General features: G+C 33.6%; 1 protein-coding gene and 1 long non-coding RNA gene across 2 annotated transcripts; one reads left to right on the plus strand and one right to left on the minus strand.

Moving 5' to 3' along the window:
* Positions 1–321: 321 nt before the first annotated feature.
* Positions 322–24534, minus strand: LOC143349509 (uncharacterized). Its single transcript, XM_076780828.1, has 4 exons — positions 23087–24534; positions 11886–12130; positions 8341–8491; positions 322–5985 (listed from the first exon to the last, which is right to left on the minus strand). Exons 1-4 carry the CDS (start codon positions 23217–23219, stop codon positions 3182–3184), a joined length of 3333 nt encoding a protein of 1110 aa, XP_076636943.1. The 5' UTR covers positions 23220–24534; the 3' UTR covers positions 322–3181.
* On the plus strand, positions 21330–24490 carry LOC143349531 (uncharacterized). Its single transcript, XR_013080941.1, has 2 exons — positions 21330–22516; positions 22613–24490. It is a non-coding gene; the product is annotated as an uncharacterized LOC143349531 (long non-coding RNA).
* Positions 24535–24748: the final 214 nt, after the last annotated feature.

Raw genomic sequence — 24748 nt, forward strand, 5'->3', positions numbered from 1 at the left:
AAGGCTCTTTCTGGCATCACTGATAATTTGCCTCTCATCGTGTGTAGTTTGTTGTGTGCCTTCGTTCCATAAGGAATTTCGGTCGGGAGTGATAAAAAACTATCCGCAATGAAGTTCATCGACAAAAGAGAGAAGCCACACCGCCAAAATAAGGAATTTCTCTGCCTCAAAAGATGCAATTAGGATCTGCTTGAAAATGTTTTCTAGTGTTTTCTAGTTAAGTTTCTATACAGACACTATTATTTAATTATCACGTTGTACTTGATTATTTAAGAAAAATGCTTATTATATTTTTATTCTGGGTATCGTGAGAAGGTTATTTCCTTAAATTGATAGTTAAAGGACTTAAATGCTCTAGTATTAATAAATGTTATATTTACAACATTTTACATACGTCAGAGAATAAATTTTTAGAACTTTTATCATTTTACGAAAAAATGAGTTCAAGTATAAAAAATTGAATGTAATATAAACGCACACACACGTATATGTATATACATATAGTACTCCTTAACTTACTATATTTATTCTGGTTAGTAAGTACGGTATTTTAAAAATTTTTGACATTAACTTTTTAGACTCGTTTAAAATGTGCATTGAAATGTGTTTTCCATGAAATCTTTTACTTTGTCAGATCTTTATATAATAAAAATCAACAGGTATGAATAGAAATAATAATATACACATAGTATTATTGAAATTATAGGTCTACGCGGAATATCCTTGGGTATTTTCTTTGACTTAACACTGGATAACCAATACCAAGGATTATGTATCGTCCTTCCGCGAGAAGAAGGCACGGGGCACTACGCGTTTACATCCCCACTCTTGCTGCAGTCCGCTGATTGGCTGTCACCGTTCTCGACCAATAGTGAGTCAGCGGACAGCAACGGGAGAGGAGGTATAAACACGCTGTGGCTTCTTCACGTGGAAGGATGGTACGTTAACCGTATTATTTTAAGCATTTACTTAGTATAATAATTTCAACATTTCGTTTAGGGCACCGAAGTACATTTTTCCTGTTTCTTTAACATAAATTAACGCTAACTAAACCTGATGTTTAGCTCAGATGTATGGCTCAAGTAAGCTAACGTAGATCAGTGGTCGGCAACCTGGATTTTTTTGAGAACTCGCATTTGCCAAACATCGAAGCATCGAGCAATCTTTAAATTTTTTATTGTACAATAAAAGGGACAAAAAAGGAGACTGTTCATTTCGTAAATTTCACTATTCATCATCCATTAAGAAAGGTTATGTTCAAAAGGGCCCTCTGTTATAAACTATTTAATGTGCCTTAATGAAAAGATTGCCGACCTCTGACACTGATGATTCCGTTGTATACTGAATTCTACTCTCGCTTAGTCATAATTAATTACTAACGTTTGTAAAAACTGTAAAATGTTGTTTAATCTTTAGTACTGTTAAGTAACATAAGAAACGCTGAATTAAAGTAACATTTTTGTTTTCGATTATCCGTACCCAGCTGAACGTTTTATAAGTAAATATATTTAACTGGCCTCTATTTACGATGAAACCATATTTCTATTTCGTTTTGTTCTACATTGAAAAATACATTCACGTTTAAACCGATGTAATTGCACTTTGATCGTTTAGTATTCGTGATTTAAACGATTTAATTTAATAGTTGCAATCCCGTATATACATGTAAGATTATTCAAGGGTCTATCGTGGAGGTAATTATCATTACCAATATCAGTCTAAGGAGTATCAAACTAGATATTGTTACAAGGTACTCGAAATTTAACAATTTTTTTTGTCGTATGATTTGTCTGTTCGCATTAGCTTTTTATTCAACTTTTCGTTTGTTTAATTATCGCATTGAGGTATGCACACAGTCTTGTGAATAAACTAAATATGTATAGGGTATGTATAGGGTCATACTCAAACAGATTACCAAGCAATCAAATTAACAAGAGCACCTATTTTATTCTGCACTAAGACCACCCAAGAATTTGCTAGAACTTGTTGCAAAATTCTATCGCGTAAAGAAAACATGATTGCAACTTGGAAAAGAACACTTTGTATTCTGGTTAAATTTCCTGCTTTGCCTCACGTTACCCTGATACTGTCAACTTCACATTGACGTAGAATATAACTTAACAAATTTCCGAACGTCGTAAAACCGTTTCTATAAAAATTTATATTTTTACAATTTTCAAGTAATTTTAATATTTTGTACACCTTTTTGCCTCGCATTAAGTTAGTGTCGATCACGTTCTATAAGCATCACCTAATATCAAGAATCTTGGTTCCAAAAATCTCACATTCTAAGCGAAAAGTTGTTCTGATCTACGTTATTAGAATCATTAATATTTTTACACATCATGTGGTTATAAACTTTTAAAGCTCGACGATGCTTAATCTCTAAACGTTTATCTGTTATTATTTGGACGTGTATATGATATTTTTGGGACGCTTCCTAAATATGTAGTACGCTTACAACATGCATACCCTTCTGTTTTAAACGTTTAACTAGCAGTGGTTCCTATTAAACAAATTAAGGGTAATGTACAGGTAAATAACGTTTAAAAGAGTCGTGAACACTATGATAAGAACGTATGCTTAAAAGGATATACACGGAATATGTACGATTCTTGATACGTATGATACTTAATAATACTGTACTATCTTATAAAGATGCAATTTATGTATAATACAAATTCTAATAATGATAATTTTTAAAACAAGAAATTCATTGAAAAATAAATACAATTTACAGTAAACGCTGTCATCGAAACATCAAAATCATGTTTTCAAACACGAGCCAGTCTTTTAAAAGAATTGAAGAAGATACTAAATAAAATTTTTTTCGACTAGTTCAAGAACAGATCTATTCAAGATGAGCATAATATGTATGTATATAATAGCGATCGACAGTTGATTCGTCCATGCGATAAAGGTTGAGTACAGTGTATCATAATTGTTCTTCGAGTTCGCGATATTGAATTCCTGTTGCCAATTACAACGTCTGACTTCCTTCTCCTTATCATTTCAAACAATTTCGAAGGGTAAGATGATAACAGTCTGTTACAATTGGAGCTACATGTTAAACTTACGATTCGTTCATTAGTATTCCAATATCGAATATAGATTTAATATTCGAGAACATTATCGACGAACAACTTTTACGTCTTTTTCTGTTCCTTCTCTTGATTCGTTCTCATCGATTCTGTTCTTTGTCTTGTACAAACGTCCATTGATCAAGTTTCTTCAAACCAGTATCCGATACTTCTTGTTTCGCATCTGAATCATCGGTTCCTTTCGACTCGTTAGGTTTGTATTCAGAGACATAAATGATTTGTTTATCCGTGTTTCCCTTCTTATTACATTTAGCTATATCCGTTCTTCTAGGAGGGACTGGAGGCTTCTTATTAGAAGCAGTCTTTCCATTAGATGTCATTTTCATTTCACTTTGTATCGACTTCTTATCCTTGCCTCTCATCGCTGAAAGTGTTTCGCTGTTCTCATTCCCATCGTCCTGAGGTTTCTCTCTATCAGTGGACAGTTTGATCTCTGTGATGTAGGTCATCTTTTGCGGCATTGGCGTGTTGGGTAACGGTGGCCGGTTATCAAAGTCCTGCGGATTGTAATCCATCGATTCACCAACCAGCCCGCTGTCTTCACTGTTCTCACCACTGGAAACACTTATATTGTTAATGTTACGACGGTCCTCGCGGTCGAACAAACTTTTGCTGTTCACGGTCACGCCGGAACCGAACTCGTACTCGTCCTCGTCCTCGTCGTTTTCTCGGTCGATTCTTTGACTAGTGGAGACTTCTATCGACGAAGTCTCGCTCACGTTTCCTCTGTGTTTGGGCCCGTACGTGTGAGGTATCGAGTTTCCTTCCTCCTCGTCGTGCATCGTTATCGAGTCTGAACCGTTACCCTCGGCTGAGTTCGACGAATAATCTTGCAAAGGTATCGGTGTGGACGATCGTTTCGAAGAGAAGGTCTTTTTCTTGCAGGTCTCGTGGCGATTGCAATTTTCAGCGCACGCGTGACATCCTCTTTTAACGTTAATCTTCGTCATGGGCTCCTCCTCCACTGCTCTCTTCCCAATATATGAAATCGACTCGTTCGCCAACGAGTTGTCCTCTTTCCAGTTTTTGAAACGGAACAGCTCGTGCTTGGGAGATTCCAGGCTTGGCGATTTCTCAGAATACATTTCAAAATGTTTTAAAGCTTTACTGAAATCTTTGTTCAGCCCTCTTTCCTCCTCATCGGAGGAATGCTCGTCCACAGTCACGACGCTATCGTTATTAAAATCGTCTGGCAATGGCGTTTCTTGCTTGAACTTCAGCTCCACTTCTTCAATTGTAGGACTCTTAACAACAGTGCCGTCGTTGACGATCCTGGCTAACGAATTATCCTCGTCTGGATTGAACATTCGCTCCGCGCGAATGAATTCTTCCGTGGGTCTCTTGCTCAGAGGAAGATTGTAGAGTTCAACGCCAGTTTCCTCCTCTTTAGCTTCCGCATTTTCGCCCTTCAGTTTGATTTCTACAGCAGAGGTGGATCGTTTCAGAGAGTCGTTGCTCTTTTTCCGGATCCTCGACCTTTTCGACCTGTCGTCCGGGTCCTGCGTCTTGCGCCAGACAACGTCTTCCAAAGTACCCCACTCGTTGGACTTCTTGAGCAGCCGTCTGTCGAAGGTGTCCATTTGATCCAGCTTAGTCAGATCCTCCGTAGACTCGTTGATGTCCTCAGGTGGAAGGGGCGCTTTGCGCTTTTTCGTGCCAGTATCCGTCATGTCCAGGCTCTGAGCTCTTTCCAGGGTCGTCGACGTTCTGCACTCGTACTTGGACAGGTCCCCCAAGCTTGCTGCCTTCCTGTAAACATCGTCCTCCTCGTCCTCGTCGTCGTTCGTCTCCGGTATGGGGGTTCGATGGATCGTGATGTCAGCCGAATTTAATTCAATGGTCGTGAAACTGTTCTGTATTTCGCTGTCAGTGTCAGACTCGGAGTGTCTCCCATCGATCATCGAGCCCTCCATCTTCTGTTCCCTGCGCGAATCAATCTTCTCCGGTTTGCAATCGGCCACAGGCTCCGTGTAATCGGCGATTCTATTTATTTCGTCCTCCTTCTTCGAAAGTATCGGATCCTTTCTGCCAGCTGAGGCCTGCTCCACCTCGTAACTGTTACCTTTCGGGGGAGGAGGAGCTTTCCTTTTGTTCTTCTGCACATTCTTCGAGTCCTCCGTTTCCACAGATTCGACATTCTTCTGTGTGTTCAATAATTCCGAGCTATTCTTGCGATTCCTACGCGCGGCCATAGCTGCGTTGTGCACCTCTGTGGGCACTTCCGAGGGAATGTGGATCGAAGCGTCCATTTCTTTTCCAGCTTTATCCAACGCGTCGACATTACGCGTGTCGTTTCTCGTTTTAGGGACATTTGATCCTTGGGAACTCTGACGATGAGCTTCTTCCTTCTTATCGCTAACTACGGAAGCTCTGTTCGCGTTCGATACGTGCTTTTCCGTGTCCATCTTCTTGGAGTTTCTTCTCTCGAGGTTCGTGTTGTGCTCGTTTTGATTCTCGATACGATGAACCGTGCCGTCAAGAGCAGGCAGAACCTTGATGCCGAATTTCTGGTGGTTGCCCCTGGATTCCTCGTGGCGCTTTTCAAACGTTTGGCTACTCGGTGTAGACTTCGACGATTTCAACGTAGAATTCATCGTTGAGTAATTCGAACTGATGGACTCGTTCGGATCGACGATGAAGAGCCTTTTGGCAACGATCTTCGACTGTGAGAGTTCTGGGATCGATTGACTCCTGTACAGGGGGTGGCAAATCCTCGCTGCGCTGGGCCCAACGCTTTTCTTTAACAGAGTGGTCGGCTTCGATCCGCTTCCACCACTTTCCACTTCGAGTTTCACGTCGTACGGCGAGGCGTAACTCAAAATCGTTAGGGCGTCCTCGTACACCATATTTCGAAAACTTATTTTCACACTGGCTATACGATCTCCTGTAATCATATATAATTTAGTGTAATAATCACGTTAGTAATTTTGTAATAAATTAATGTATAAGATTTTTACTGTGGGAGTATGCTCATGATTTTATTAATTTTTTTAATGTTAAAGATAACGAAAGTGTACAGGGGGTTAGGCCACATTGGGGGAAATTTTAGTGGGAGATTCTAGAGGTTAAAATAAGACGAAAATTAAGAATAATGATTTGTTGATGGAGGCTTCGTTAAAAAGTTATTGACCTTTAAAGTTCCGATTGTACTGAATTTTTTTCTAGAAAGTGGGTAGGATTTCGGGGGTAGGTCTAATGACCAAAAATGCTTGTAATTGACCCCAGTAACTAAATATAATTTTTTTAGTGTGATTTTAAATTTTTCAATTTTGTCCAAAAATTTCGTAACTTCTCGAATTTTTTTCTCGAAAGTGGGTAGGATTTCGAGGGTTTGTCTAATGACCAAAAATGCTTGTAATTGATCCCTGTAACTAAATATAATTTTTTTAGTATGATTTGAAATTTTTTAATTTTGTTCAAAAATTTCGGCACCTGTCGATTTTCTTAAAAATTTGTTTTCATTTTTAATAAATTTGTTTCACGTTCTACAGAAAAGTTGTTTAATACTTTTTTGTAGGTATCTATGAGCACTACTTCAGAAAAAAGTTTCAATGAGATATGTTCACTATTGTAGGAGTTATGGCTGTTTGAAAATTGGACCAGTTTTAGGGTTTTTTTCACTTTACAGTGTTAAGGAAAAGTTTCTTCAATATTATTAGAATTTCTATTCTATTCGGCCAGGGGTAGCCAAACACCCTGTATAAAATATAACTATCGTTAAATGTATAAATAAATATGAACCTAGTATGCACAACCATAATTATTTTATTAATTTCTTCAGTGTTAAAGATAACAAAAGTATATAGGGTGTTTAGCTACCCCAGGGAAAAATTTTAATGGGAGATTCTAGAGATCAAAATAAAACGATAATTAAGAATATCAATTTCTTGACTGAGACTTCATTAAAAAGTTATTAAAAAATTAAATTAAAAAATTTCAAATCATTCTGAAAAAATTATATTTAGTTACAGGGGTTAATTACAAGCATTTTTGGTGAATAGACATACCCTTGAAATCTTACCCACTTTCGAGAAAAAAATTCGAGTAGATACCGAAATTTTTAGATGAAATTAAAAAATTGCAAATCATACTAAAAAAATTATATTTAGTTACAGGGGTTAATTACAAGCATTTTTGGTGAATAGGCATACCCTTGAAATCTTACTCACTTTCGGGAAAAAAATTCCTAATCGAAACTATAATGCTTGACCCCAAATAATTCCCTGAAATTTCATGTAAATCTTTGAAATGTCATAACTCCTGAACGGATTGGACGATTTTAATGTTTAAAAAAGCAAACAACGCGTATTTTAGTCTAGAATATGTAGAAATTCTAAAAATGTTGGAAAAGTTGTTCCTTGACCCCGTAAAGTTAGAAAAACCCCATAAAAATGGTCCAATTTTCAAACGACCATAACTCCTACAATAGTGAATATATTTCAATGAAACTTTTTGCTGAAGTAGAGCTCATGGGTACCTACAAAAAAGTATTAGACAACTTTTCTGTAGTGCGTCAAACAAATTTATTAAAAATGAAAAACAAGTTTTTAAGAAAAATCGACAGGGGGTAGGTGCCTAAATTTTCAGCGAAAAAAAAAAATTTCAAATCGTTCTGAAAAAATTATTTCTAGCTAGGGGGATCAATTACAATCATTTTTGATCAATAGACATACCCCCGAAATCCTACCCATTTTCTAGAAAAAAATTCGAGAGTGTGTGAAATTTTTCGACAAAATTAAAAAATTTCTAATCGTCCTAGAAAAATTATTTTCGATTGTGGGGGTCAATTGCAATCATTTTTGGTCATTAGACCTACCCCCGAAATCCTATCCATTTTCGAGAAAAAAATTCAAATAGATGGACAAATTGCCGTTCTACAGCCGCAACTTTGAACGTTAATAACTTTTTAACGAAGCCTCCATCAACAAATCAGTATTCTTGATTTTCGTCTTATTTTGGCCTCTAGAATCCCCCATTAAAATTTTTCCCAGGATTTGCCGAACACCCTGTACAAAATACAACTATCGTTAAATAAATAAATACGAACCCAGTATGCACAACCATAATTATTCTATTAATTTCTCCCATGTTAAAGCCAACGAATACAAACTATAACTATCGTTAAATAAATTAAATAAATGAATTGGACCTTGTATGCACAACCATAATTATTCAATTAATTTCTCCCATGTTAAAGCCAACGAATACAAACTATAACTATCGTTAAATAAATACAAACCTGGATGTATTCGTCTTGATTCTGATGCAGGTCCACGGTGTAAGAGGTCTTTAACAAAGATCCCCTCTCTCATGTTACCGCAAATGTTAAATCCCAGTCCTGTGAAATCTCGACTTTTTAAGCTGACTACATTGACCTTCGTGGCTTTCGGCTGTACAAAAGAAATTACTGGCTTATACAACTGAAATCGACATGAAATTCATATACCCTCGCGTTACAACGAAATCGAATTTTCATATTTTTAAACCCCAACAATTAATCGATAACTTTTGAAAAGTTGTTCAGATAGGAATTTAGAAACATTTTAATGCATGAAATTGAAGCAATTTGCTTCGCTGCGCAAAAGTTGCCTTTGGGATTCGGCTCATACGCCATGGACTTCCTCTTCGACAAGAAATATAAGGGCACGTATCAAACATGGCTACATTAACTGTACGCGTGTCCAAATTTGGCTACGTTCGATACCTTGTACGTTCAGAATATTGAAATGAAACGTACATTTCATAATCGTGTCGGTTTCTTTTCAAAAATATTTCAACGTTTTAGAGTTGCATGGATGGAGAATGAGCCATCATGATTACAGTTAGGGACAAAATGAGTGGACAACTGATGAAAAAGGATATCAATGAAATTTAATGAATATAGAATTGTACATGTTTATCGTTTTCTCTTTTCCATTAACATACATTGCAACTTTTGCATTAACATGTATACATTCCTCTGATTTAAGTTTTTGTCCACTGTAAATAGTGTCTTGGAAGTATTCCAAGAAATTAAATTTGAATTATACTGGATACAGGCAGGGATAAAATAAGTGGACAGATGAAAAAGGATATCAATGAAATTTAATGAATATAGAATTGCAATTACATGTTTATCGTTTTCTTTTTTGCATTAATGATCAAATACATTCCTCTGATTAAAATTTTTGTCCACTATAAACAGTATCTTGGAAGTATTCCAAGAAATTAAACTTGAATTATACTGTATTCAGTTAGGGACAAAATGAGTGGACAGATGATGAAAAAGGATATCGAAATTTAATGAATATAGGATTGGAATTACATGTTTATCGTTTTCTCTATTGCATTAACGATCAAATACATTTCTCTGGAAGTATTCCAAGAAATTAAACTTGAATTATATTGTATATAGTTAGGGACAAAATAAGTGAACAAATGAAAAAGGACATCAATGAAATTTAATGAATATAGGATTGCAATTACATGTTTATCGTTTTCTCTATTGCATTAACGATCAAATACATTTCCCTGGAAGTATTCTAAGAAATTAAACTTGAATTATACTGTATATAGTTAGGGACAAAATAAGTGGACAAATGAAAAAGGATATCAATGAAATTTAATGAATATACAATTGCACATGTTTATCGTTTTCTCTTTTGCATTAACGATCAAATACATTCCTCTGATTTAAGTTTTTGTCCACTGTAAATAGTATCTTGGAAGTATTCCAAGAAATTAAACTTGAATTACAGTCAGGGACAAAATGAGTGGATAGATGATGAAAAAGGATATCAATGAAATTTAATGAATGTAGAATTGTAATTACACGTTTAAGTTTTATTTAATATTCATCTTTATAATATAATAACAATTAAAAGAAATATTAACGATCGGTGTAAAACCAAATTAGGTTGAAATAAAAATCAAACAATTACAGAGAGACAGAAATAAGTGGACACTACTAATAACTACTAATTAATATTTAGTATTGCCTCCTTTTGACGCAATTACGGTCTCTAGTCGTCTCGACATACTGTTTACTAGATTTTGTATGTAATTTTAAATGTGTCAAATGAAATTGTGTAATGATTTCTCATTTTAAATGAAATAAATGAAATTGTTTAACGATTTCTCATTTTAAATGAAATAAATGAAATTATTTAACGATTTTTCATTTTAAATGAATCAAATGAAACTTTTTAACGATTTCTCATTTTAAATGAGTCAAATGAAATTGTGTAATGAATTCTCATTTTAAATGAGTCAAATGAAATTGTGTAACGATTTCCTATTTTAAATGAATCAAATAAAATTGTGTAACGATTTCCTATTTTAAATGAATAAAATGAATCTTTTTAACGATTTCTTTTATTCAATGAGTCAAATGAAATTGTTTAATGATTTTTCATTTTAAATGAAATAAATGAAATTGTTTAACGATTCCCCATTTTAATTGAGTCAAATGAAATTGTGTAACGATTTCCTATTTTAAATGAATAAAATGAATCTTTTTAACGATTTCTCATTTTAAATGAGTCAAATGAATCTTTTTAACGATTTCTCATTTTAAATAAGTCAAATGAAATTGTTTAACGATTTCTCATTTTAACTGAGTCAAATGAAATTGTTTAACAATTTCTCATTTCAAACGAGTCAAATGAAATCGTTTAACGATTTCTCATTTCAAACGAGTCAAATGAAATCGTTTAACGATGTCTCATTTCAAACGAGTCAAATGAAATCGTTTAACGATTTCTCATTTTAAATGAGTCAAATGAAATTGTGTAATGATTTCTCATTTTAAATGAGTCAAATGAAATTGTTTAACGATTTCCCATTTTAATTGAGTCAAATGAAATTGTGTAATGATTTCCCATTTTAATTGAGTCAAATGAAATTGTGTAATGATTTCTCATTTTAAATGAATCAAATGAAATTGTTTAACGATTTCCTATTGTAAATGAATCAAATAAAATTGTGTAACGATTTCCCATTTTAAATGAATAAAATGAATCTTTTTAACGATTTCTCATTTTAAATGAGTCAAATGAATCTTTTTAACGATTTTTCATTTTAAATGAGTCAAATGAAATGGTTTAACGATTTCTCATTTTAACTGAGTCAAATGAAATTGTTTAACAATTTCTCATTTCAAACGAGTCAAATGAAATCGTTTAACGATTTCTCATTTCAAACGAGTCAAATGAAATCGTTTAACGATGTCTCATTTCAAACGAGTCAAATGAAATCGTTTAACGATTTCTCATTTTAGACGAGTCAAATGAAATTGTTTAACGATTTCCTATTTCAAACGAGTCAAATGAAATTGTGTAACGATTTCCTATTTTAAATGAGTCAAATGAAATTGTTTAACGATTTCCAATTTGAAATGAGTCAAATTGGCTCAATCCATAAATCTAGTGTTAACATATATTTTAAATGGTACTTAAACAATATATACACTATAAAGATAACTCTTAATTAAAGCTTATACCTGTAATTATGATTCTACAATAATTAAATTTCATTGATATCCTTTTTTACCATCCACTTACTTTTATCCTTAACTGTATTCGAAGAAACCACGACACTTCATGAAATTAAATGAAAAAACTACGACAAGGCGAGGGATTGGAAATGTTACTGGTAGTTTTAGGAATACCTGAAATGAAAAGAGATGCGATACGGTAGCCTCATAATCGCGTGGAAGAGTAAGAGTCTGTAATAGCGTAGCGTTTAAATTGTAGAAAAGGTGAAACTACGACACGATTTAAAAAAAATTTACATGAATGCACTTACTCCAAGACAAGAATCATCGAGAGTTTTTCTCTTATCATTGCGGTTGGTTGATCCCAGGCCCAAGGACGTCCAAGAAGTAGACCATCGTACAGAATCTTTACCTGGAGTGTCACCAGGTGTTACAGATACCGGTCCTTCTCGAGTTCGATTGATCGACGTCGCTGTCACGTCCTTGAAACAAGGATTGTCGAAGGCGTAGGCCTCTTCGACAATTTCTGGGTCGGTCACTAACACCAAGTGCTTTCCTGGAAAATTTTCATTTACAATATTACTAATTAAACGTGTAAACAAAAATATTTCTCGTCTATATTACGTTTTTAAAATTTTCTACTTGCACATTTCAGCAGTGTGTTTTACAAGTAAAATTGAGACTAAAATGTAATACAGGGTGTTCAGTCAACCGGGGGAAAAATTTTAATGGGGGATTCTAGAGGCCAAAATAAGACGAAAATTAAGAATGCTAATTTGTTGATGGAGGCATCGTTAAAAAGTTATTAATGTTTAAACTTCCACCAGTATTTAATTTTTTTCTCGAAAATACGCAAGATTTCGAGGATATGTGTAATGACCAAAAATGATTGTAATTTACCCCCGCAACCGAAAATAATTTTTCCAAAACTTGATTTGAAATTTTTATTCCATCGAAAAATTTCACACCTTCTCGAATTTTTTTCTTGAAAGTGGGTAGAATTTTGAGGATATGTCTAATGACCAAAAATGCTTGTAATTGACCCCTGTAACTACATATAATTTTTTTAGAACGATTTGAAATATTTTTTTTTTCGACGAAAAATTTAGGCATTTAATTAGATTTTCGGTAAGGAATTTTTTTCTCGAAAGTGCGTAGGATTTCGGGGGTATGTGTAATGACCAAAAATGATTGTAATTGACCCTCACAACCGAAAATAATTTTTTAAGAATGATTTGAAAATTTTTTTTTCCCGTCGAAAAATTTCACACCTTCTCGAATTTTTTTCTTGAAAATGCGTAGGATTTCGGGGGCATGTGTAATGACCAAAAATGATTGTAATTGACCTCCGCAGCCGAAAATAATTTTTTCAGAACGATTTGAAATTTTTAAATTTAATTGTTAATAACTTTTTAACGAAGCCTCCATCAACAAATTGGAATTCTTGATTTTCGTCTTATTTTGGCCTCTAGAATCCCTCATTAAAATTTTTCCCATGGTTGACTGGACACCCTGTATATTAGATGTCTAAATTTCATTATTTAATTTACTAAACTTTAACAGGTAAATTGTTAAGTAAAATACCTGAAGAGGCTCTATTACATTCAAAACAGATTTAATAGAATTATTCTAGTTTTTCTCAATATATTTTAATGGATCTCAAGATTAATAGATACATATACATATTACATATTAGATATCCAAATTTCATTATTTAATTTACTAAACTTTAACAGGTAAATTATTAAGAAAATACCTGAAGAGGCTCTATTACATTCAAAACAGATTTAATAGAATTATTCTAGTTTTTCTCAATATACTTTAATAGATCTCAAGATTAATAGATACATATACATATTACATATTAGATATCCAAATTTCATTGTTTAATTTACTAAACTTTAACAGGTAAATTGTTAAGTAAAATACCTGAAGAGGCTTTATTACATTCAAAACAGATTTAATAGAATTATTCTAGCTTTTCTCAATATATTTTAATAGATCTCAAGATTAATAGATACATATACATATTACATATTAGATATCCAAATTTCATTATTTAATTTACTAAACTTTAACAGATAAATTATTAAGTAAAATACCTGAAGAGGCTCTATTATATTCAAAACAGATTTAATAGAATTATTCTAGTTTTTCTCAATATATTTTAATAGATCTCAAGATTAATAGATACATATACATATTACATATTAGATATCCAAATTTCATTATTTAATTTACTAAACTTTAACAGGTAAATTGTTAAGTAATATACCAGAAGAGGCTCTATTACATTCAAAACAGATTTAATAGAATTATTCTAGTTTTTCTCAATATATTTTAATAGATCTCAAGATTAATAGATACATATACATATTACATATTAGATATCCAAATTTCATTATTTAATTTACTAAACTTTAACAGGTAAATTGTTAAGTAAAATACCTGAAGAGGCTCTATTACATTCAAAACAGATTTAATAGAATTATTCTAGTTTTTCTCAATATATTTTAATAGATCTCAAGATTAATAGATACATATACATATTACATATTAGATATCCAAATTTCATTATTTAATTTATTAAATTTAAGCAGGTAAATTGTTGAATAAAGGAAACAATTGCACTGCAGAAGAATGAAATGTGTGCAATTCTTGTTACTTGCAAAGGTAGCTTCTCAAACATAGTAAATAAGTGTAAATCTGTAGGATGATGTCACCGTTTATGATGACATAAACTACATAATAAGGAAGCCAATGTGTCTTGCGTTAGAAACGATTTTCACGATCCTTCGTAACATTCCTACAGCTTTCCCATAACTTAGATTTTGTTTTTGTTGCATAACATATGTTCATAAATAATATTTCTTCTGCGTCTTATATAATTCATACGAGAATATCGTAGAATTATTCGCGCGAGATACACTTGACTCTCTGCTTTCCTCTCGCCAAGAACTTAACTTTCATGGCGCTTATTAAGGCTCATCTGTACGTAAAACGTAACCATAAATGAGCACAAGTAAACGGAATCAAATACTTCAAGCACTGACTGGCATCAACGAACCAAAACAATTTCGAACGCGTTTCGCTAAAATACTGTTATATTATTTTATTACAGAGTCGATAATTTTTAATTTATCGATATATATATTCGAGAAAAAAATAAAACTTAATATTTTAGAATTTTGTAAAAATATATTGAGTTATTTGTAAAATTATCCAATTTAAAACTGTAATATACAAGATAGATTAACGATTAAAATAACATTTAAATAAGATAACATTTACATTAAAATATAGTAGAAAATATTAAAAACTTGCGGCCCGTGAAAGTCCTTAGAAAGTAAAAAACACACATTAAACGTCTAAGATGCGTGAGTTTTCGAACGAAGTGAAATTTTTGCTAATATTTTCTAACACATTCATAAGTATAAACTATAGATATTAAGAACTATACAGAGTGTTCTGCCACCCGTGGGAAAAATTCTAATATGAGATTCCAGAAGCCAAAATAAGAAGAAAATCAAGAATACCAATTTGTTGATGGAGGCTTCGTTAAAAAGTTATTAACAATTAAATTTAAAAATTTCAAATCGTTCTGGAAAAATTATTTTCAATTGCGGGGGTCAATTACAATAATTTTTGGTCATTACACATACCCCCGAAATTCTACGCATTTTCAAGAAAAAAATTCGAGAAGTTGTGAAATTTTTCGACGGAAAAAAAAATTTTTCAAATCATTCCAAAAAAATTATTTTCGGTTGCGGAGGTCAATTACAATCATTTTTGGTCATTACACATACCCTCGAAATCCTAGCCACTTTCGAGAAAAAAATTCTTCACCGAAAATCTAATTAAATGCCTAAATTTTTCGAGGAAAAAAAAAAATTTCAAATCGTTGTGGAAAAATTATATTCGTTTGCAGGGGTCAATTACAATAATTTTTGGTCATTACACATACTCCCGAAATCCTACGCATTTTCAAGAAAAAAATTCGAGAAGTTGTGAAATTTTTCGACGAAAAAAAAAAATTTCAAATCGTTTTGGAAAAATTATTTTCGGTTACAGGGATCAATTACAATCATTTTTGGTCATTACACATACCCTCGAAATCCTAGCCACTTTCGAGAAAAAAATTCTTCACCGAAAATCTAATTAAATGCCTAAATTTTTCGAGGAAAAAAAAAAATTTCAAATCGTTCTGGAAAAATTATTTTCGGTTACAGGGGTCAATTACAATCATTTTTGGTCATTACACATACCCCCGAAATCCTACGCATTTTCAAGAAAAAAATTCGAGAAGTTGTGAAATTTTTCGACGGAAAAAAAAAATTTCAAATTGTTTTGGAAAAATTATTTTCGGTTACAGGGATCAATTACAATCATTTTTGGTCATTACACATATCCTCGAAATCTTGCGTATTTTCGAGAAAAAAATTAAATACTGGTGGAAGTTTAAACGTTAATAACTTTTTAACGAAGCCTCCATCAACAAATTGGTATTCTTGATTTTCGTCTTATTTTGGCCTCCAGAATCCCTCATTAAAATTTTTCCCTGGGTTGACTGAACACCCTGTATATTAATCTTGAGATCTATTACAATTTATTGAGAAAATCTGGAATAATTCTATTAAATCTGTTTTGAACGTAATAGAGCCTCTTCAGGTCACAGATTTCTTCAGGTATTTTTCTTAGATAACAAACATAATCGTCGACACACATATTACTTTCTATCGTATTCCAATATCAATAAACTTATCAATTTTTTTTTTTCATCCGCCTGGAATCTCGGTTATAAGAGTTACGTCACAATTGTTTGCTTCTTTTCAAATAAATATTAGTTACGCTCCACAGTCATCCGCGATTGGAATACGTGTCTCGTGGACGAAATTTCTAACGTGAATTTTACAGACAATTCAAAATGCAGGCGATAATATTTGTCTGTTCGTTTCAAGGTTTTCCTTACTACGACAATTCCGGTATCTTTGTCGTTTTACTTCCTTATCTCTTCGTTTTTGTTATTTATTACACTAATTGCAACTTTGGATGCATTTAGATAACGTTTTAGGACGGTGCATAACTTTTTAAATCTATTTGCATAGAAAATACACAATGTTAATAACAAATTTATAGAAATTTACAGTTAGATTAATTGCTTTTGCACTAAATATTTTTAATCGTAATAAAATATCTATTAATCGTGTTTTTATTGTCCCAAAATCCATTTAGACAGAATTTTATTTGTTTATTTATAATTCTATTTGTTCCAAAAGACACAGAACATTCTATTTTTTTTACAGTTTTAATTTACTATTTACAATTAGCAAACTATCGACAATGAGATAATTAAAATTACTACTAATGATCTTATTTATTTTATTTATTTGTTTATTTACAGTCCCATTCATTCCAAACAGTCACAGAACATTACATTCTGTCTTTTCCACAGATTTAATTTACATTTCCTATTAACAAACAATTAAAATGAGGCAATAAGATAGTTAAAATCACTACAAATGATTTTATTTACCCATAAAAAGAATAAAAGTAGGTCAAAATGTGCAATTCAAATAGTTTTATCGCTTTACACCTGGGGTACAAATGTACAATGTACATATGCAATTTAAATTACGTTTTTTAACCCACACCGTCGCAATTGCACAACAGTCACGTGCAATTGACGATTACAGAAATCGAAAGAAAAAAGAATAACTCTAAAAATAATCTATTTTACAATTTTTACTTTCGAATCAAAAATCGTTCTAATATTTTTTCTATTTTCAGGGAAAACTACAGGGTGTTCGGCCACACGTGGGAAAAATTTTAAGGGGGGATTCTAGAGGCCAAAACAAGACGAAAATCAAGAATGCCAATTTGTTGATGGAGGCTTCGTTAAAAAGTTATTAACGTTTAAAGTTCCGCCAGTACTGAATTTTTTTCTCGAAAATGCGCGAGATTTCGGGGGTATGTGTAATGACCAAAAATGATTGTAATTGACCCCCGCAACAGATAATAATTTTTCCAAAACTTGATTTGAAATTTTTTTTCCATCGAAAAATTTCACACATTCTCGAATTTTTTTCTAGAAAGTGCGTAGGATTTCGAGGGTATGTCTATTTACCAAAAATTATTGTAATTAACGCCTGCGATCGAAAATAATTTTTTTAGAGAGATTTCAAAATTTTTTTTCGTCGAAAAATTTAGGCACCTGTCGATTTTTCTTAAAAATTTGTTTTTCATTTTTAGTAATTTTATTTGACGCTCTACAGAAAAGTTGTCTAATACTTTTTTGTAGGTACCTATGAGCACTACTTCAGAAAAAAGTTTCAATGAAATACCTTTGCTATTGTAGGAGTTATGGTCGTTTGAAAATTGGACCAGTTTTAGGGGGTTTTTCTTACTTTATGATGTCAAGGAACAACTTCTTCAATATCGTTAGAATTTCTACATATTCTAGACTAAAATACGCGTTGTTTGCTTTTTTAAACATTAAAATCCGTCAATCCGTTCAAGAGTTATGACACTTTAAAGATTTGCATGAAATTTCAGGGTAGCATTTCGGGGCCCCACATTAATTGTTTTTTTTTCTCGAAATTGCGTAGGATTTAATGGGTATGTCTATTCATCAAAAATGATTGTAATTGACCCCCGCAACCGAAAATAATTTTTCCAGAACAATTTGAAAATTTTTTTTTGCGTCGAAAAATTTAGGCACCTACCCCCTGTCGATTTTTCTTAACAATCAGTTTTTGTTTTTTAACAAATTTATTTGACGCCCTACAGAAAAGTTGTCTAATACGTTTTTGTAGGTACCCATGAGCACTACTTCAGAAAAAAGTTTCATTGAAATATATTCACTATTGTAGGAGTTATGGTCGTTTGAAAATTGGGCCAGCTTTATGGGGTTTTTCTTACTTTATGATGTCAAGGAACAACTTTCCCAACATTGTTAGAATTTCTACATATTCTAGACTAAAATACGCGTTGTTTGCTTTTTTAAACATTAAAATCCGTCAATCCGTTCAAGAGTTATGACATTTTAAAAATTTGCATGATTTTTCAGGGTAGCATTTCGGGGCCCCACATTAATTTTCTTTTTTTCTCGAAAGTGCGTAGGATTTCATGGGTATGTCTATTCACCAAAAATGCTTGTAATGGACCCCCATAACGAAATATAATTTTTTTAGTATGATTTGCAATTTTTTAATTTCATCTAAAAATTTCAGTACTTACTCGAATTTTTTTCTAGAAAGTGGGTAGGATTTCGGGGGTATGTGTAATCACCAAAAATGATTGTAATTGACCCCCGCAACTGAAAATAATTTTTCTAGAATAATTTGAAAATTTTTTTCCCCCCTCGAAGGCGCCTAATTAGATTTTCAGTAAGGAATTTTTTTCTCGAAAGTACGTAGGATTTAATGGGTATGTCTATTCACCAAAAATGCTTGTAATTAACCCTCTTAACCGATAATAATTTTTCCAAAACCTGATTTGAAATTTTTTTTTCCGTCGAATAATTTCACATTCTCGAATTTTTTCTAGAAAGTGGGTAGGATTTCGGGGGTATGTGTAATCACCAAAAATGATTGTAATTGACTCCCTTAACAGAAAATAATTTTTCCAAAATGATTTGCAATTTTTTTTTCCCATCGAAAAATTTCACACATTCTCGAATTTTTTTCTCGAAAGTGCGTAGGAATTCGAGGATATGTGTAATGACCAAAAATGCTTGAAATTGATCGCTGTAATTAAATATAATTTTTTTAGAATGATTTGGAAATTTTTGTTTCCGTCGAAAAATTTCACATATTCTCGAATTTTTTTCTCGAAAGTGCGTAGGAATTCGAGGATATGTGTAATGACCAAAAATGCTTGAAATTGATCGCTGTAATTAAATATAATTTTTTTAGAATGATTTGAAAATTTCTTTTTCCATCGAAAAAGGGTATAGCCGAATAAGGGGGTCAAATGTGCCCCCAAACCGAATTGAACGAATGATAGGTCATTCGATAGCTTATCCAAAAAAAACCATGTGTGCAAATTTTTAACTTGAAATCTCGACCGTGGGGGTAGTAATGGGGTGAAAACGAAAATCATGTTTATGAACAATTTCTCTTAACCTATTGAGTAAAAAAATGTAAAAAAATTCAGAGACACTTCGGGTACTGGGACACATATTTTGGGAGATTTTCAGATTTTTTGATCGAAGAACCAGGTAGTAAAAAATAAAAAACCGCAAAAAATGCCGAAAAATGCCAATTACGTATCGAAGGAGGCCCGGAACTACTTTTATACTTTTACAGTAAACACGTATTGCTATTACTATTATTCTCAATTTTTTTCAGATTTTTCATTTTGGTGCGCCGCAGTGAAAAAAAATAAAAACCGATTTTTTCCTCATTTTCTGCGTATTAGAGTAACTTACACGTTGAATTTTTATGCATTCTTCAATATACGAGTGTTTTGTACACTGTTTAATGTTTCTACACTAAGCAGAATTACATAACAATTGAAAGAAATAAAATAAACCAACCGTTGAGCGCAACATATCCTAAAAAATCAACGATATTTTCAACGGCGTCGTTGGCGCAACGTTAGAGTGTTCGACTGTGGAACCGCTGGAAGTTTTTTTACCGTAGGTTCGAGTCTCTCTTTGGGACTTAGTATTTTTTTTCAAATTCTGACTATATAACAATGATTTATATTTATTTATAAATATTCTAAAGGCATTTTACAAATATTTTAACCTGAAATATATATAAATATAATTTTGGAGCGTCTTTGCGTCCTTATTTTTTTTGTCAACCACGATTATTGTTTAACATCTCTTAAACTGAACTTAATGTGAAATGTTAGTTATCAAATCTCTTACCTTTGACTATTGTGAATGGATTAGAACAGAAGATTCTATACTGGCTTACTATTACTTCTTCAACCCCTTCGATCAAGCAGATCTTTCCTTTTTTTTCTCTTTCTTTGATAAATATGAATGTTTGCTACAGAGTAACTTGCTATAGAGTGACTAATAACGAAAAATAATTTTACGAAAAAAACCATTCCTAATAGCTACAATGTACCAGAAAACTGTCATAAACCGAATTTTCAAATCACTTTGGATTTTAACAGTATATTAAATATTGCTATAGTTTAACAATATGTATCCTTAATTTTTTTGAAGTTATTTTTAAATGATGTGGAGATAAGAAAATCATCCTATGCAAAAATCGCACCAAAATTATATTTATACATATTTCAGGTTAAAATATTTGTAAAATGCCTTTAGAATATTTATAAATAAATATAAACCATTGTTATATAGTTAGAATTTGAAAAAAAAAATAACGAATAAAAAAAAATTCTAAGTCCCAAAGAGAGACCCGAACCTACGGTAAAAAAACTTCCAGCGGTTCCACAGTCGGACACTCTAAAGCTGCGCCAACGACGTCGTTGAAAACATCGTTGATTTTTTAGGATATGTTGCGCTTAACGGTTGGTTTATTTTATTTCTTTCAATTGTTATGTAATTTTGCTTAGTGTAGAAACATTAAACAGTGTACAAAACACTCGCATATTGAAGAATGCATAAAAATTCAACGTGTAAGTTACTCTAATACGCAGAAAATGAGGAAAAAATCGGTTTTTATTTTTTTTCACTGCGGCGCACCAAAATGAAAAATCTGAAAAAAATTGAGAATAATAGCAATAGCAATACGTGTTTACTGTAAAAGTATAAAAGTAGTTCCGGGCTTCCTTCAATACGTAATTGGCATTTTTCGGCATTTTTTGCGGTTTTTTATTTTTTACTACCTGGTTCTTCGATCAAAAAATCTGAAAATCTCCCAAAATATGTGTCCCAGTACCCGAAGTGTCTCTGAATTTTTTTACATTTTTTTACTCAATAGGTTAAGAGAAATTGTTCAAAAACATGATTTTCGTTTTCACCCCATTACTACCCCCACGGTCGAGATTTCAAGTTAAAAATTTGCACACATGGTTTTTTTTGGATAAGCTATTGAATGGCCCATCATTCGTTCAATTCGGTTTGGGGGCACATTTGACCCCCTTATTCGGCTATACCCTTTCACACATTCTCGAATTTTTTTCTCGAAACTGCGTAGGAATTCGAGGATATGTGTAATGATCAAAAATGCTTGAAATTGATCGCTGTAATTAAATATAATTTTTTTAGAATGATTTGAAAATTTTTTTCCGTCGAAAAATTTCACACATTCTCGAATTTTTTTCTCGAAACTGCGTAGGAATTCGAGGATAGGTCTAATGATCAAAAATGCTTGAAATTGATCGCTGTAATTAAATATAATTTTTTTAGAATGATTTGAAAATTTCTTTTTCCATCGAAAAATTTCACACATTCTCGAATTTTTTTCTCGAAACTGCGTAGGAATTCGAGTATAGGTCTAATGATCAAAAATGATTCCAATTGACCCCTACAACAGAAAATAATTTTTCCAGAACGATTTGAAATTCTTGAATTTAATTGTTAATAACTTTTAAACGAAGCCTCCATCATCAAATTAGTATTCTTTATTTTCGTCTTATTTTGGCCCCTAGAATCCCCCATTAGAATATTTCCCACGGGTACCCGAACACCCTGTATATTCGGGCGTTCTACATTCCATTACGCCGCAACGGAGTAGCGATAAGAGGCATCATCCTGAAAGCGAACCAAGGGAGATGGAACACATTTTCCGTTGGAAATATTTTCCGTTTTAGATCGTAAACATCATTCCGCGAATAGCGATTCCAATGTACTTTCATGTACCATCGTGTCTCTCAAGCGGCACTCCAAGGTCTACCTTTTGCGTGTGGATATAGGCATCAATTGCGACGCAATAGCGCTAAGGATTGTACAAGAACGATAACGAACGCTGTGCCTTTTTCCGCGCTAATTTACTTCTCACGTAGAAATACTCCGCTTGTAAGTTCACCCAAAACAATTTCGATAACAAGTCCTCCGAAAGTACGCGATTTTTTCCTCCGCATTCACGACCGTGTGTGCCATTTTGAATTACAGGATGTTTCACAGCATAACGAGGCAGGCGAATTCCTTGCATAATTACATCACGCCAGTCTAACTCTAACAGAACGTGTACACCTGATCCGTCAATTGTCAAATGTACAGTTATTCATCGTTATTTCAGGTAGAAAAATTCTTGTTCTTTTATCGTTCGATGTGTCTCTCCGGAGGAGCAATAGAGAAGTCACGCGTAACGATAAATTCCACTTTGTTGCGCAAGAAGTGTCCATCAGGCTTATATATATACACTCGAACGTAGGTGAGCGGGAGGAACTGTTGTTATCAATGATAAAATGCCATTTATTATTCTCAAGAGTCGACGTCACGTCGCGATAACTTGAACTAGACAACTAGAGCGCGCTCGAGGAATCGAGACCGCGGATCGCGCGTCAATCTGTCAGCGAGCGTTCCTGATACCACATACCGGCAGCTACGGGCCCGAGGTGCGCGCAAAAATGCGTGGAAACTCACCCTTGTGCTTGCGCCACTGTCTGTAGAGGAGTGCAACAACGACGAGAAGGAAAATCGTCGCGAGGAAGGTACCGATCACAGCCCCTGCCACGCTTCCTGCTCCGAAACAGGTATCCCGTGGCTCGTCCTCCATTGCTCCTTCTTAAACTCTCCTTCGATGCATGTCCGACCTGCCTGTCGTGGCGTGCTCGCGTTTCCTCCCGAAGGAATTTCCCAAGCTGAATCGTAGCGACTAAGGATCCGCACTGTTCACCGCGACTCCATTCGACGTGCACAAGCGGACATTATTTTCACTTGGCGAGTCGTTGCCCTTTACCGAGGAATCGCCGCCGCGATTGGAGACCGTCCTACTGCCGTGACACCGTGCACGATACTGAGAGAAAGAGAAAGAGAAAGAGAAAGAAGGAGAGAACGGGCCCACGGATCGAGTAAAACAAGTAGCTGCGCAACAGGTGCTTCTGCCCGCGAGGTGGGGATTCCACCTCTGTACAATGTACCGATGGCCAGGGGCAGGAGTGGAACAAGCATGCGCGCGGAATGGGGGGAACATTCCTTAACCGTTTCAGAGCTGACCGTATTTCTGCTAGCCTAGAAGTACAGCGCGAATGCAAACTGTAGGCCTCTGGGAAAACGATTCCTCCGTCGATCCAGATGCTTCCTCCAAGTGCATATAACAGTTCACCAGTTGGACAGTTTATCGTAAAATCTTGTTAGTTTACGAGAATATGGAAATGTATGAACTATGGACAGTTTTTAGGTTATCACTGTATGGAGTGATCGTTACGATTATCGTAAATTGTTGATCAAAATCGGACGTAACAAACCTGGGTACTTCGACCGTATCGTAGTACCGTTTTTTACATGAGTTTAATTTATATACATTGGATCTTGGTCTAGTTTCTGTATGATGGAAATCTTGAAACGTTAAATTGTAATTGAGAATCTGTAGAAGTTATTGTGAGCTATTTGTTTTTCGATAATGTTGGCCTGACGCTTTTTTATGTAGAATAGAGAGAGATAAATGTGTTCGTTGAAAAGAGAACATCAGTGACCTTTATATGGCCGTTATACCAAAACAGAGGCTTTTAGAGCAATTTAAAGCAAGGTCTGCCAGGATGCCTTATTGATGAGTGTTCTAGCCAATCTGGGACTGAAAACGTTCTTTCCATATTTCCTTTTTCAACACAATAGCGTTTATTCGGATAAAATAGTTAATAATACGGAAAAAATGCGTTTCTTTTCATAACTTTCAAACGAATATCACTATAGTATTTTTTAAAAAAAAAGTAATTCAAAGTTGTTGAAATTCTCATGATACTTCTCAGGGTGATTATAAAGCGTGCACGATTTAGTCTTTGAACATAACGTAATTAAATAAAACATATGTTTCATTATGTGAATAAATACGACGTTGCTTTATTCCTTTTTGAAATCGATATTTATAATGGTGTACGAGTACTGAAATTAGAGGCATAGTAATTAAATAGTTTTCTTTGAACATTTTGAAAATAGAATACACAATATTATGTATATATAGTTCGGGGTTTTCGACGCTAGGTGGTGCAGGAAAGCGAAACGACTGACGCCATCTACGGTAGAATGCCCAAGCTTAAACTTGGACATTCTGCCGTGAGGTGACGCCACATAGTACAATTATTTTCC

Source organism: Colletes latitarsis, chromosome 13, assembly GCF_051014445.1.
Source record: "Colletes latitarsis isolate SP2378_abdomen chromosome 13, iyColLati1, whole genome shotgun sequence".
NCBI lineage: Eukaryota > Metazoa > Arthropoda > Insecta > Hymenoptera > Colletidae > Colletes > Colletes latitarsis.